The sequence below is a fragment of the Saimiri boliviensis genome, chromosome 7 (assembly GCF_048565385.1).
Source record: "Saimiri boliviensis isolate mSaiBol1 chromosome 7, mSaiBol1.pri, whole genome shotgun sequence".
NCBI lineage: Eukaryota > Metazoa > Chordata > Mammalia > Primates > Cebidae > Saimiri > Saimiri boliviensis.
Genome location: NC_133455.1, coordinates 49,532,639 through 49,549,766, shown reverse-complemented (window position 1 = coordinate 49,549,766; position 17,128 = coordinate 49,532,639). Strand labels below are relative to the sequence as shown.

The 17,128-nt window shown below is 34.8% G+C and overlaps 1 protein-coding gene across 5 annotated transcripts in view; it reads left to right on the top strand.

Annotated features, from left to right (window-relative positions):
* TMTC2 (transmembrane O-mannosyltransferase targeting cadherins 2) overlaps positions 1–17,128 on the top strand; it is a 440,961-nt gene that overhangs the window by 258,800 nt on the left and 165,033 nt on the right. For all 5 annotated transcript variants that reach the window (XM_010338468.3, XM_003927844.4, XM_074402474.1 and 2 more), the window contains 3 exons: positions 13,606–13,691; positions 14,155–14,339; positions 15,535–15,613. In XM_010338468.3, coding sequence (XP_010336770.1) covers positions 13,606–13,691; positions 14,155–14,339; positions 15,535–15,613 — 350 coding nt within the window. The remainder of the gene's footprint in view (positions 1–13,605; positions 13,692–14,154; positions 14,340–15,534; positions 15,614–17,128) is intronic.

Here is a 17,128-nt window from a genome sequence, read left to right as displayed (position 1 = left end):
AGCTTTGGGGAGCTGTGTAATAGAATTGTATGCCCTCATTTGCCTAGTTTATGTGTGACATGGTGGTGGTTTTTCTCCCCATCTCCTTTTTTCCATTGTTCTTAGTTCAGTGAAAATATAGAGCAGGGAAACAACTTGCCCAACATTTTGAAGAAGGATACATCTTTTAATTTTGCTTTCAGTGTGTATGGTATGCAGAAATCACATAGAATAAAGTAGCAGTATTTAAAAATACGTATTCAATTATGCCTTTTGCAGCAAGCATGTTAAGCATTTTTCTCATAACTTGAAAATATGTCTTAAAGAAAGTCCGTCATTGACATGTGCCTCCTCTATTGCTTTTCTACCCCAGTCTTAGTTAAAATGTCATTTTTACCAGTATTTAAAATAGTTTAATTAAGGAAAAGAGAAAAGGAGAGAAATAAAGCATATGATTTGAGAAAAAATTATATGAGTAAGGAGAATTCTTTTGCTTAGTCCTCAAATACAAAGTCTGTTATCCTAGGAAAACCTAAAAGTCACAGAAGCGCTTCATGAGACCAGAAGCTATAGTTTTGTCTCCGGTATATCCCGTAGAGCTCAAGTTCAATAATTTAAATCTCACTGAACTTTTTTTTCTGTGATGAAAATCCTACCTATTTCTATTCCACTTAATAAATTCTGAGTTCTGCTCTTTCTAGTATTTGGATATTAAGAGGATTGATATCCCTTAAAAATACTACTAATGTCATTATTCTTTTGGGCAAACAGTGATATCTCTGACCACTCTGATGTCTAGGAGCTTAATTTAAGAGTTCCAATTTCATATACCTATTACGTTCTTAAATTATTTAATTTTAATTACATGCTTTAATTCCAAGTTTTATTTGGCAGCTGCCTAATCTGGTTATCACTCCAAACCAGGCAACTCATACTTTGCGTTTATTCAAATGTAATTAAATGAAGGTTTTATTAAAATTTCTCTATGAGAGCTATATTTGATGTTACATATTTTATAGCATTATATACATATGGGGTAAGGGATTAATATGTATGTATGTGTCTGTGTGTGTATATATATAATATATGTATGTATGTATGTATATAGTTTGTTTGAGACAGAGTCTTGCTCTGTTGCCCAGGCTGTAATGTCGTGGTGCAATCTTGGCTCACCACAACTTCTGCGTCCTGGATTCAAGTGATTCTGCTGCCTCAGCCTCCCTAGTAGAGACGAGGTTTCACCACGTTGGCCAGGCTGGTCTCAAACTCTTGACCTCAGGTGATCCACCCACCTCAGCCTCCCAGAGTGCTGGGATTACTACTATGAGCCACCATGCCTGGCAGCATTATACTTTTTTTTTTTTTTTTTTTTGAGACAGAGTCTCTCTCTGTCACACAGGCTGGAGCACAGGGGTGTGATATTGGCTTACTGCAACCTCTGCCTCCTCGGTTCATTCAAGCTATTCTCCTGCCTCAGCCTCTTGAGTAGCTGGGACAGGCACCTGCCACCACACATGGCGAATTTTTGTATTTTTAGTAGAGACGAGGTTTCACTATATTGGCCAGGCTGGTCTCGAACTCCTGACCTCTTGATCTGCCCACCTCAGCCTCTGAAAGTATTGGGATTACAGATGTGAGTTACTGTGCCCGGCCAGCCTTACACGTTTTTAAAAACATGAGTAATGCATATGCCATTTTGTCATTTGAGAAGAGGTTGGTTGGCAGGTGATAAAAAAACCAAAATAACAGTAGCTTAAACTAGTTACAGATGTTTTAAACTGTCTAACAAAAAGGAAGTCCAGAGATGTGCAGTCCCTGCTCTTTGGATAGTTTTATAAAGGGCTCAGATTCCAGCGCTTGCTTTAGTTTTTGTTCGACCTCTATCTTCCTCAACACAGAACTACCTCACAGCTAGTGGGAAAGAGGAGGGGTAAGGGAGGAAATACTCTCACTCCTTAAAGGTTGTTTTCTAAAGTAGTGCAGGATTCTTCTGCTGCTGGTCACATGACCAAACCTGGCTGCATGTGTGATTATGATTCTTTCTGTTTTCAGTTCCTAACAAAGTGGCTAGTGCTTATTAGGTACTTAAATCCTAAGCTCTTGTGTCTCTCTAAACTTTAAAATTACTCTAATTAATTCAAGTAGTAGCTACTTATTTTATTTACATTGTGTGAATTTAAAAAGGATTTTGAATTTAATTCCACTTATTGCCAGTGTAGTCACTTGAGAATTTTGCCTCATATCTATTTTATCAAACAAGATTTGGGAACATTTATGTTTTATGTGTGTACCATGCTGTTAAATTATCACTTCTGTTGAACGATAGAGATTAAAGATTTATTTTTCCAAGTGTCATATAATAAACATTGCTTAAAACTAAGCATAGTTCTTGAAAAAAGTGAGCAAATGCATCTGTAATCACATTTAATGGTTAAATCATGTAAAATCTCATTATTAAAGCCATTAGCTAAATAAGCAAATTTGATTAGAAAATTTGGATTAATGAAATGTTCAAATATGATTGGAACCAATGTTGGTTCATTTCACTTTGCAAATTTCAAATGCATAAATAGCCTTAGGAAAAATATGTGAATATATAAAATTTATGTTTTTTTCCTCTGAGAAAAAAAAAATAGCCCTTAGTTTCAAAGTCCTTACATGTGGTAAAGGACAATCAAATGAAATAAAATTCAGAAATATCTTTTACTTTAAAATGAACATAATTTAAAATGAACATAAATAGCTCGGCATAGGGATTAAAACTATATTGTGAATCATTGTCATTTGACTTATTTTGATTGTTAAGTATTTTTTGCCCAGGAAATAGCAAGACAATCTCTACTGAATCTCATTCTCAATAACATAATTCTAATTTTTAGTTGTCTTAGTTTTTTAGTTTTCCAAATGCTTCCTACATAGATTACCTAATTTTATTATCATGAAGCCTATTATTATTGCTATTGTTAGGTCAAAAATGCTATCCTCTGTAACTCTAAGTTTTCATTCACATGGCTGGATCTGTCTGGAATGCTGTTGTCTGCATTCTTGACTTGGCCACCTCACCTGTTATCTTGGGTAGGTGTTACCTTTGTGGGTTCCCAGAACACCTTCTATTTTATCATGACCCTCTTTACACAGTATTGTGATTGTTTGTCTGTCTTCGCCATGAGGCAATTCACTGAAAAATTATTTATTCATTACTCAGTAAGCTTATTGTCAATGTTTAATGTATTGTAAGAGTGCCAGACATTACACTTTAATGAAGTCAAAGCAAGAAAGAAACTGTTTCTCCTTTAGCATTTCCCTGGTTTTAAAAGTGTGTGACTCTTTGTTAAGTAGAATCCTGTTTCCCTTGCATTTTGCAGGGACGTCAGCCTTGTTACTGAAATATGTACTCTTGAAAAGTATACTTTCATCTCCTAATGTGCTTTGTTCATACCCAAACTTGAATCTCTCCGATTTCAACCACTTTTTAAGACCTTTGTTAGAACAAGAGGCAAAAGGCCACTTTACTTAAGGATTTGGATTGACAGTTCTATCTAGAGGGCAGTCTTACTACAAAGAGTCACTGACAGTTTGGTCAGATGTGTTGTCAGAAGTAGGAAAAGGTAGCTTTTCTTTTTAATTTTTAGAAAATTTCATTTTTTGTTTACCTTTTTTGTGAAGATAGTAGACATGGTAGTTTAGATTTTTTTAATGAAAAAAATTTAATTTTTTAAATTTGCTTTCCTGTAGTCTATCTTCTTGTATAGTTGGTATGTATGATTAGAAGAGATACAAGGTTCTTATTTTCTGAAGAAATGTATTGTAGTTAGTTGATATAAAATGGTGTTTCAGCTTCGGTGCTGTTGACATTTTGGGCTAGGTTATTCTTTACTGTTGATGCCTGTTCTGTGCCTTGTAAGATGTTTAAAAGCATTCCTAGACACGACCCACTAGATACCAGTTCCATTCCCTGAGTTGTGACAAGCATAAATGTCTCCAGACATTGCTAAATATCCCCTGGGGGGCAAAGTCACCCCGGGTTGAGAATCTATACTAAGTAAATGTTCCTCTTTTGTCTCTGTCAATGTTTAGGATCAGCTAGGATCCATATGCCTATTTACATTTAATGTTTGTGTTCAACTCTGTTCAATCCGCTGTTTTTGTGGGTTTGACTGTTCTTCCTTAATCAAGTGCCCAGATTATTGCGATTTCATAAAATAGTATCTTAGACAAAGACAGGGTTGTCAGGGGAGATGGGAGAAAGATGGGTAAAACATTCCCAGGGAAAGGAAATTCTACACAGGCAGTATTCCTAGAACACTGATCATGATCAGGAAAAAAACTGTAAACGGATTTAAAAGAGAACATTTTTTCTTTCTTTCTTTTTTTTTTTTTTAAGTAACATGATTTTCTAGAATTTAGGTCTTAGAAGTAGTAGTGGTTCATATGTCTAGGCACATTTTCTTTCTTGGACTAAAACATACTCATACCCATTTTTTTTTTTTTTGTCACTGGCTGCTTAATTTCATCCTCTGTTATTCTAAAAGATAAACCATTGGAGGAGAAATCTGAGAGGCAAAAATTTTCTTTTAAAAATGCTGTAATATATTCACCTACATATGGATATACAAAATTGTCTCTATCACTTAAAATTTAAGAGATTGGAAATATTTTTTTCAATTTCGCCCCCAAAAGGCACTTTAAATTTACATTAATGTACAGTATGGACCTATTTGCTTAATTCTGAGGCAACTCCATATGATATGGACTTCCTGGCATATTAAAATGTGTTCTTCCACTAGATCAACCTTATGTGAAATCCCTGAGTTTAAACATGGAAACAAAAGAGTGATACCTGCTACCACAGAAACACACAAGTATATAGCCCACAGACCCTATAAGACTACCACACAATAGAAACTACAAAGCAGGGAACCAATAAGTTCATGATAGGATGAATACCTCCCATATTAATATTAATCTTGAATGTAAATGGTCTAAATGCTCCACTTAAGAGACACAGAGTAGCAAGTGAAGTTAAAAGAACAACAACAAAAAAGAAAACAAAACATGTCTGCTGTCTTCAGGAGACACATTTCACATATACTATGGCACCCACAGGCTCATAGTAAAGGGTTGGGGAAAGATGTAGTATGCAAACAGAAAACAAAAAAGAGCAAGAGTCACTATTCTTATATAAAATAAAACAGAATTTATTTATTTATTTGAGATGGTGTCTCTGTCACCCAGGCTAGAGTGCAATGGTTTGATCTCAGCTCACTGCAACCTCCATCTCCCAGGCTCAGTGATTTTCCTGCCTCTGCTTCTCTCCCAAGTAGCTGGGAATACAGGTGCCTACTACCCTGCCTGGCTAATTTTTGTATTTTTAGTAGCGATGGAGATTCACCATGATGGCAAGACTGGTGTTGAACTCCTGACCGCAGCTGATCCAATCACCTTTGCCTAGCAAAGTCTTGAGATTACAGGCATGAGCCACTACCCCTGACCAGATAAAACAGAGTTTAAATGAGTAAAAGTAAAATAAAGTACAAAGAAGGGCATTCCATAATGATAAATCAACAAGTACATGATAAATGCAATGTGGAACGCATATTTATTTAGGATAGTTAAGTCTTCAACAAGAAGTTAAGTCTTCAAAAAGAAGACTTAATTATTCTAAATATGTATGCTTGCCACATTGGAACACCCACATTCATGAAACAAATACTTTTAGACCTACAAAAAGACATGGACAGACACACAGTAATAGTGGGTACTTCACCCCAATGATAAAATTAGATCATTGAGGCAGAAAGCTAATGAATTCTGGACTTAGATTCAACACTGGGCCAAATGGACTGATAGATATCTATAGCAGACACTACCAAGAAACCACCCAATATACATTCTCCTTATCTGTACATGGAACATTACCCAACATCGACCACATGCTTGGCCATAAAGCAAATCTCAATAAATTAAAAACAAAACTGAAAGCATACCAGCCACCCTCTTGGACCACAGTGGAATAAAAATAAAAATCATTACCAAGGAGATCTGTCAAAACCACAATAATACATGACTTTTGCTTTTGTATAAACAATGAAATTAAAACAGAAATCAAATTTTTTTAAGTAAATGAAAACCGAGATACAGCATACCAAAATGTCTGGGATACAGCAAAAGCAGCATTCAGAGGAAAGTTCATAGCACTTAATGCCTACCTCAAAAGGCTAGAAAGATCTCATATTAATGACCTAACATCCTAGAAAACTAGAAAAACGTTAGCAAGCTAACTGCAAAGGCAGAAAAAGAAAGGAAATAACAAAAGTCAAAACAGAACTGAATGAATTTGAGACCCCCAAATCTATACAATGAATCAACGAACCCAAAAGTTGATTTTTTGAAAGGATAAAGATCAATAATAGACTACTAATGAGATTAACAAAGAAAAAAGAGGTATAATATTCGGTTGGTGCAGAATATAAATAAACACAATCAGAAATGACAAAGATGACATCACAACTGATCTCAAAGAAATATAAAAGATCCTCAGAGACTCTTATGAACACTTCTATGGATGCAAGCCAGAAATCCAGAGGAAATAAATTCCTGAAAATACATAGTTTCACAAAATTGAACCCCGAAGAAATAAAAACCCTGACCAGACTAATATTGACTTCAAAAATTGAATTAGTAATTTAAAAAAAGTAAAACACACAAAATAAATACTTACCTACCAAATATTCCTAGACAAGATAAAGTCACAGCTAAATTCTATTAGATGTACAAAGAACTGGTACTAATTCTACTAAAACTATCCAAAAAAAGGAGGAGGGACTCCTCCCTGACTCATTCTGTGAAGCCAGTGTCACTCATATGCCAAAACCTGGCAAAGACACAGGAAGGAAGAAAACCAGGCTGGGCACAATGGCTCATGTAATCCTAATATACGAGAAAGCTGAGGTGAGAGGATCGCCTGCCCTCAGTAGTTCATGACAAGCTGGAACAACAGAGCAAGACTTCATCTCTACTAAAAATCAGAAAGTTTAGCCAGGCGTGGTAGCACACACCTGTAGCACACACTCAGGTTACTGAGACAGAAGGATTGCTTGAGCCTTGAAAATCAAGGCTTCTGTTAGCTATGATCACACCACTGCATTCCAGCCTAGGTGACAGAGCAAGAGTCTGTCTCAAAAGAAAACTTAAGTCAGCTATTGTCCAATATCTTTAATGAACATAAGACACAAAAATCCTCAGTAGCATATTAGTAAACTGAATTGTGCAGCACATCAAAATGGTAACTTGCCACAATCAAATAGGCTTCACTCCTGGGATGCAGGGTTGTTTCAACATGTGCAAATAAAAAAAAATGTGATTCACTGCATAAATAAAATTAAAAACAAAAATTATATGATCATCTCTATATATGCAGAAAAAAAATTTCAATAACATTTATTAGCCCTTTATAATAAAAGCCTCAAGAAAATAGACATTGAGAGAACAAACTGCAACATCTTAAGAGCCGTCTTTGACACACCAACAGCCAACATCATACTAAATGGACAAAAACTGGAAGCATTCCCTTTGAGAATTGGCATAAGACAAGATGCTGACTCTCACCACTCCTATTCAACATAGTACTGGAACTCCTAGCCAGATCAATCAGGCAGGAGAAAGAAATAAAAGACCTCCAATAGGAAAAGAAATCAAACAACTCTTTACTGACAATATTATTCTATATTCAGAAAACCCTGAAGACTCTTCCAAAAGGCTCCTGGAACTGATATAAATGACTTCAGTAACATTTCATGATACAAACACTGATATAAAATGATCAGTAGCATTTCTGTACATGAGTAATATTCAAACTGAGAGCAAAATAAGAAATGCAATCCCATTTGCAATAGCCATACACACACACAAAAAATACATAGGAATATTTCTAACCAAGGAGATGAAAGATCTCTACAAGGAAAACTATAAAACGCTGCTGAAAGAAATCACATATGAAACAAACTATGGAAAAACATTCTGTGCTCAGGACTTGGAAGAATCAGTATCATTAAAATGGCCATACTGCCCAAAGCAATGTACAGATTCAGTGCTATTCCTATCATACCACCAATGTCAGTTTTCACAGAATTAAAAAACGCTATTCTAATATATGGAACCAAAAAAAGCGTGAATAGCCAAAGTAATTCTAAGCAAAAAGAACAAACCCAGAGACATTGCATTATTCAACCTCAAACTCTACTATAAGGCTGCTATAACCAAAACAGCATGGTACTGGTACAAAAACAGACACATAGAGCAGTGGAACAGAATTTGGAATCCAGAAATAAAGTCTCACACCTACAGTCATCTGACTTTTGACAAATTTGACAAAAATAGACAATGAGAAAAGGACTTACTGTTCAATAAATAGTGCTGTGATAGCTGGCTAGCCATATGCATGAAATCAGACTGGATCCCTGCTCTTCACTCTACATAAAAATTAACTCAAGATGGATTAAATATGTAAATGTAAGCCCTCAAACTATAAGAATCCTAGAAGGAAACCTAAGAGACACCATTCTGGACATAAGCCTTGGGAAAGAATTTCTGACCAAGTCCTCAGAAGACATTGCAACAAAAACAAAAATTAATAAGTAGCACGTAATTGTAGTAAAGAACTTCAGCATAGCAAAAGAAACTATCAACAGAGTAAACAGCCTACAAAATAGGAGATGTTTGCACAGTGTGCATCCAACAGAGGTCTAATATCCAGAATCTATAAAGAATGTAAACAATTAAACAAGCAAAAGACAATGCCATTTAAAAAAAATTAAAACAGGAGAATGATATGAGCAGATACTTCTCAAAAGAAGACATGAAGGCTGCCAACAAACTTAGGAAAAAATGCTCAACATCACTCATCAACAGAGAAATGCAAATCAAAACCACAGTGAGATACTATCTCACACCAGTCAGAATGTCTATTATTAAAGAGTCCAAAAAACAATAGATGCTGGTGAGACAATGAGGAAAAGGAAATACTTAAACATTGTTGATGGAATATAGTTGAGCCACTGTGGAAAACAGTTTGGAGATTTCTCAAATAACTTTAAACAAAATTATCATTTGACCCAGAAATCTTAGTATTGGCTATATACCCAAAGGAAAATAAATCATTCTATCAAAAAGATACATCTATTCACATGTTCGTTGCAGCACTAGTCAAAATAACAAAGATGTGGAATCAATCTAGGTGCCTGTCAGTGATGGACTGGGTAAAGAAAAAGACGTAGAGACCAGGAAATACTATACAGCCATAAAAAATACATAATTATGTATTTTGCCACAACATGGATGCAACTGGAGGCCATTATCTTAAGGAAATTAATGCAGGAACAGAAAACCAAATACTGCATGTTCTCACTTGAAAGTGGCAGCTGAATATTAAATATTCATGGCCATAAGATGGCAATGAAAGACACTGGAGATTACTAGAGTGGAGAGGGAGGGAGGGGAGCAATGGCTGAAAAAGTAACTAATGGGTACTTGTTCAGTACTTGGGTAATGGAATAGGTTGTACCCCAAACCACAGAATCATACAATATATACATGTAACAAACCTGTACATGAACCCCTTGAATCTAAATTAAAATTTTAACAAATATATGGGAATCAGGTTTTTTTTAAAAAAAAATTTTTAATGTGTTCCTGTTTTTCATATACATAGAAACCAGAAGATTTTGACATAATATGTATGTAAACAAACTATGTCATTTTTAAACAGTCATGAAAAGTTGTAAAAGCCTTTAGTATGAATTACTTATTAAATTACAGGTTCTCATATATATTCAGACTACTAGTCTTGAATTTTGGCATCTTCTTACTAGTTGTTTGACCTTAGATATGTTACTTAACTTTTTCTTGCCTAAGGTTTATTATATGCAAAATGAAGAAAGTAATAATGTCCTACTTCATAAGATTATTGTGTAATAATCAATATATGTAAAATGCTCCGTACATTCTAAGTGCTGAATAAGCTTCTCTGCCACAATTACTATTATTGCAACATGAAGGATTTCTGTCTGTCTATCATGTTATAGGTAAAATAAAAAAGAGTTTTATTCCAGAAAACAGCACTAACAGAATCCTAGTCATAACAATTCTAGGACTGGCCCAAATTTATCCAGAATTTCCAAAATGGCACTTGACTCCTTTTTCACGTGTCAACACAATTTAACATTTGGAAAGTTTTAGAGCAAAAATAAACATAACCAAGCACACATGTACCTGGAGTTGAACTATTTAATCTCTTTTCTCTTCTTTTTCCTTCTAGAATGAGCATGGGATTTAGTATCAGAAACTGTTCTGATTCTGGCTTTGCCTCTTATTAACCATAAAAACTAGAGAGAGTTGGTTAATTCTCTGAACCTCTCTTTCTCCCTTTGCAATGGAGAGCTGATAACTCTTTTTATTGTGACGTGCTTTCGGCCTCTGCCAGTGTCATTTTAACTCTGGACCTTTCCTTGTCCATTCCTGGGCTGGGCGATATTGGTCCTCTGTCCTCTATGTTTTCATATTCATCTACCTCAGTAGATCTTGCATCCATAGGCAAGTGTATCTCTGTCTTGTTAACATTTGCAGTGTCCATTCTTGGGCATAGTTAATGCTCATTTAAATCCTTAGCCCATGAGAAGTCAGTCACAGTAGCCAGCCATCTATCTTAGAATCACTCCATTGCTAACTTTATTCAGAGTATGTAGAGGATGATGATATTCTAATTCAAAGAATCACAATATATATATTCCTGAAAACAACTTCCTGAATCACTCTGAGTGACTAGGATCCACCCCGTCCCCGCAAGAATAAGGGAGGCAGAACAGGATTGTCCCAGTTTGGTTATTATACTATTTATCATTTTCTTGCTTCTTTGCATGTTTTATGAATTGGAAAATGACAGGAATATAGTTTATCTGCATTGGGAATCCCATGAGGCTAAGTACATCTGTTTTCAAGGTTTGCAGGCTTTAGGTACATTGTCAGAGATATGTGCTCATTCTCTTCATGGTCATTCCATCTAGCCTAACAGCATGTTTGCCCTTTAGAAGTGTAATTATGTGGAGACTAATTAGTGAGCTATTGCAGTTATTCAGGTGACAGAAAAGATAAAAAGGGCTCTGACAGAGGCATAAAGATAAACCTTGAGTGGGAGAGTAAAGAGCCTTAGAAAATAATCAGGTGGGCTTAGGAGACAAAACATGGAATTGTGAAGATAAGTGAAGACCTAAGAGTGATAATTTTCTCATTTTAGCAACTGGAGTGAATGATTGTGTTAATTACGAAGATTTTTCCCCCATTTTATTTATTTCATTTATTTATTTTTAAGTGGGAGATACTGATTTCAGTTTTGGGGTGTATTGATTTTGAAATTTCAGTGAGCTTCTGTCTTGATGTGGCTCAGTCAGCTTTTGGAAGCAGATCTGGATGTCAGGAAGGAGGTAAGTTTTTCAGAATTGTGAGCAGTCAGCATATACATGAGCCACGTTTATGCATGACGTCATGCAGAGATTATGTTTATCCATAGAGAATGTAAGTACAAAAATCCTGTAAAACACCAACTCCTTTTAAAGGAGTTCATGAATAAAGAGACATTTTCTTTCTCATTCTGTGTAAGAAGAAGAGACTGGTCTCCCAGGAGCTCAGGAAATGCAGAATTTCCGGAAAGAAGAAGAGTTCAGTTGTCTGAAGTGTAATAGTTGAGTGGAGTTTCACATAAGTGCACTATTTGGGGGTTCAGTGATTAGTAGAAATTTAATAGGACATATCAGGGGAATTCTGGGCAGAGACTCTAAACAGAATTTAGAATGTAGGGGTAAATGGGATTTGGGGCATTGGACATATACATCATAGACCATTCTTAAAGAAAATCTGGTTTTGAAGGGAAAAACAATCATAAGCAGTAGTTGGAGGTGGATATAGAATGAAAGGAAACTGTATGGTAAAAGCAGCTGAAGATGTTGGACAAAGGGGTTGATTGAAGGATTTCAATTCTAAAGAAGGTAGAAAAAATAGAATTAAATATCTAAATGATATTTCTCCTCTGGTACCCTTAGCCTTCTATCAAAGGAGTTGCCCCTCTTTATCTGAATTTTAAAGCAAAGCCATGAAGACATTTAAAGTTGTAGATAAGTTTCAGAAGTTAGCTAATATATATGAGTTTAATTAATGGGAAGGCATTATGTCAATAAAATTATTGTTGTAAATAATATTATTCCTTTTTAAAAATTTGTTCATTCTCTTTTTCAATTTTATCCATGTTTGAATAAAACTGACCATTTCCACAAGTACTTTAGTACTACAGGAAGCTTTATTCTCTCTTATTCCCAGCAGCTGGCAAGTACACTTAACAGTGCAGCATATTAATTTCATGATCAAATTAACTGTTGTTTACATTTTTTAATAGAAATATATATATGTGAAACTGATGTTAATGTGTTTGGGAATTCTTTATTCAGATGACATTTTAGCAACTATGAAAAATTGTGAAGTTGTTAATGTATGCTTTTGACACAAGTGAGCATTCTTTAATTTTAAATATTTTCTCAAGATGCTCATTAAGTGATGTATTTTAAAATGCTCAACAGAATGATAAGTTTTTATTAGTAGCCTTCTCTTTTCTCTGACCTCCATTTTACCAGCCTTTCAAAGGCCTCAGCAGCTGCCAAGTTGAATCTGCAATTTGAGATGATAGCAGCAGTATTCAGGCTCAATAGATATGCAGACTGTCTGTAAGATACTTACTGGTTACAAGAGAATGGGAATAGGCCAAAAAACCCGCTGTGAGAGCTTTTTGAACTTAGTTCTATTCTCCAACACCTTGTTTTCATAGACATGACTGTAATTGATTTCATTTGGTTATGAGGGTGGGTTCTGGCATAACTGAGATAGTACATGTAGTTACTACCTTACAGCCTTCTAAGAAAGTCTGTGGAATCTTCAGATCTGCAGAGAAAGATGTTTTTCGGAACAGTGAACAGAAATTTGTGCAGTGTTCTGAAATCCAGTCTTACTCAACTAAATCCAGATATCAAGAAAAGGGTGATGTGGATAGCCCTTGGTCTTTTTTGTTGTTCTTTTTTTAGCATCTGATCAAACTCTGACTCTTTTTGCTGTTGAGCCAGACTACCTTTTGCCTTTCAGGCAGCCAAGCACCAATATTTCTCAAGCAATACAGCTAGTGAGAGACGCATCTCATGTTTCCATATATTCATATCTCACTGCATTAGACAGGTTTCCTTTCCGAAGTGATGGGAAAATGTGCATGCTCTAAGAAGAAATCCAGGTGGTTAGTAATTCTAGTGGGAGAGAAAAGACAGCTAGAGAAGGGGAAAGTTCAAGGGTGGTAAAAGGCTTTTAGAAAATACCTCCTAATACGTTCTAATGCAGCACAAATGCAACTGATACCTATCCAGTTATTTTCCCTCCTGAGGAATCATTTCCTTATATTTAGAATGTATTTTTATACTACCAGGTTAGCATTTTTATTGCATTGTTAACCTTTTTTATTTTTGGAATATAAAATAAAAATTTGTGGGTTTATATATAATAATACAGTCCTTTCTCTAAATTTCTGTTTTCCTCATGCAGAGGGCTACTTCTACAGGAGAACAGCAGGTTTGCAGAAGCACTACATTATTATAAATTGGCCATTGGGAGCAGGCCTACCCTGGCTTGTAAGTAATGTTCAATATATTATTTCTTATACCTCTTTCCGTATTTGAAAATTAACTCTGTAATTTACAGCCTCACTGAGAAAACATTTGGTGCTCTTATTTCTGAATACTTGCTACTCAAATTATGAACCTCTAACAATTATATCTCTTTCAGTTGCATCATACTTCTGTTCATTGATCATTTAAAAAATTATGATAGCTATAACTTTTACTCAGCTACATTTCGAGCTTAAAAATATTTGGGATTTCTTGTTGGCAGAGACTATTCCGTATATTTTGCAGTGATAAGTGCAGTTTCCCCTACCATTATTAATCCCATGAGTATTTGTTCCATAAGTATTTTTTTCTTTTTTTTTTTTAATGAGAACTAAACCATAGAAATCAAATAGAAACAAAGATAACTTTATTTTATTTACAGTATATATCATCTTCTCACACTTTTGTTTCCACTGTTCCCCCTCAGCTGCATATTTAAATACTGGTATTATTCTGATGAACCAAGGAAAGACTGAAGAAGCCCGACGTACATTCTTAAAGTGTTCTGAGATCCCAGACGAAAACCTAAAGGACCCTCATGCACACAAGAGCTCTGTTACCAGTTGTCTGTACAACCTGGGAAAGCTGTATCATGAGCAGGGACACTATGAGGTCTGGCCAATGCCTCTCTATTTTTTTCCTTCCCTCTTCTTCTGATCTAGTCTCAGTATCTTCTAACCTACAGCCTCCTTTCAGACCCTATGTCCTTTGAACAACTAGTACGTATACACATTAAACTATTGTCCTTGGAGAAACTACTATGTGATAACATTAGAGGGGTTTGTGATCCAATTTGTTTGGAAAAAGCTTCTGCTAAATAAAAACGTAATAGATTTATTTTCTGTCCATTTCTCAGAGCAATTATAGTATGTCAATATGTATTGTGACTGTTCAAGAATGGGGAAATAACGTGATGTTTCTCGAGCTTCTTTGTTCTCCATTTCTTTGGTTTGATGATCCAAGAAACACTTTCTAGAATTGTTACCCTATACCCAGTGTTTGATATTTTTAAAAATATATCTTTTTACTTTACATATTAAGGAAATACCACGTTGCATATTAAGGAAATGCAATTAAGAGAAATGCCACCCATTTCTCTTAATTCTTTAAAAAACTGTACTAAAATAAAATTTTATTTTATTATTTTTTAACCGAGTGATAAGAAAAAGTGGTGGTGTAACAGGATGTTACACAGTAAGTTAGGAGGTGACCCAGACTGGTCCTCCCTTCCTCTGACAGGAAGCATGTTTGCATGAGTTCCTTATTGCCCTTCTCTCTCCTTCCAGCTGCTTTCCCCTGACCTCCCACTCACGTACTCTTACACAATGTATTAAAACAGTAACATAAGGATAAAAAGACAACTTTTAAAATAATTGCGTTTAGGAATTTCAGTGGGTCTCAAGAGCTAGAAGATTTGTTAGCTGACATTATATTTAGATCGTAGCAGGTTTCCTGACTCAAAGTAATTATGGAATTTAGATGACTAATGGGTAACTTCCAAACTTTTTTTTTTTTTTTTTTTTTTAGTTTTTATAGTTGAACAATCTGTATGAACTAGAAAATTTGTATTAAAAGAGCGTTGCTAACATTCGATGCCTCGTTAAGCTATGGCGTTCTTCACTGACTGGGCTGAGTATTTTCATTGGTAGAATTGAGATAGTGTGTCACAAAAGGACAGCTCAATTATTTTCCTCTATGGAAACAGCAGTGGATGGTTTTAACTTTGGGAGAATGTTATTATCTTATTTATAGTGAAGATCCCTGCACATTAGTGATGATTTATATCTTTTTTTGTTTTATAAATTAGGAGGCCCTTAGCGTATACAAGGAAGCAATTCAGAAAATGCCAAGGCAGTTTGCCCCACAGAGCTTGTACAACATGATGGGTAAGTAAAACATCAGTATTTTAAATTGGTATTTCCGGGACCTGTAATGGAATTTTAATAAATCATATTAATCCTCACAAAAAATGTTCACAATCTGGCATCATACTCAAATTCTGACACAGGATATTTATTCTGACGTAACAAATAAATGCATTAATGCAGCAATTCCCAACACATTGGTCATATCCCAGAATTATTGCAAGGGACTCTCAAAATTATCTGGGTACTGAATATTAGCTAGACCCTAGAGATTGTAAAAATAATCTACGTATGTGTAATTTTTCAATAATGATTAGTGATGAATCAAGTAGACATTAATTTTAGTAGGTTTATCAAATTCATGATAATTTCTATCACAGTATTTTCTTAATCAGAAGATTCCCAAAGCTAAACATGCTATGACAGGGAGATTAATGAACTCTGATGCTTGTAAAATAAGATAAATGAGCCAAATGTGTGGGTTTCATTGACAAGCACTTGGATTTCAGTAGAACTTTTCAGAGTAATACGTTAGAGTAAAAATGAGATTATACAGACTATTAATGTTCTACAACAGTTATTCTATGTTTTATGTTGAATAATTAGCTTAATTCTCATTAATCAGAAAGTATATAAATCTGGGGCGTGGATTTTTCTAGGTGTAAGAGGTGAAGAATGAGAAATTATAATAAAATATTATACCTATTATCTGTGATTGATCCCTGCCTGCCTTGTAGCAAATTTTTGCCACAGCTGTTTGATCGTGGTTGTAACTACAAACTACATATTCAGCATATCACACTTGGAAAAAGATCCCTAAAGTAAGGTGGCCTAATGATTGATTAATATTGCTGCTTGGAGATAATAAAGAGAAGAGAAGCATTTACTTTTGTCCTCAAATCAAATATTTCTTTCTTTCCAAGCACAAAATGCAAACTCAGATTTTCCCTTTTCATTAAACCTGCTTAAGTTGTTTAATATTTCTTAGGCCTCTCTCATACATAGAAAAATAAATGAGATTAGATTATATAATCTCCAGGATTATTGAACACTTCTACATTCTATGATTGGAGGAATTTAATAGTAGCTATGTCTTGAACACAGAAGAAAATCTCAAGCTTTCCCAAACTACAAAATACATACTTGGCAAGAGCACTCATGTTCTCTTTTCTCCAAAGGACAGAAAATTTAGAAATAGTTTAGAGATACAATGGAGCACTTGTCCATAAAGAGAAAAACAAAATTATTTGGAAGAGGTTAAAATATTTATTCCATGTCTGTGGGAATCTCACCCCTAATTTGCCTGTGCAGCAGTAGAGTGATTGAATGTCATATTAAAAAGCACACTGGAGTATTTTTTTAATTGTCATTTTTTTTCTCGTTGGTATAATTATTAAAAGGTAAAATTTAGTTTCATTAACTATATTCTTGCCATTACATTTTTATGAATTAATACAACACATTTCACTATCCAGCATTTCACCATCAATCTATCTATACAAATGAAATATACATGTCCATAAAGCATGTGTTTAG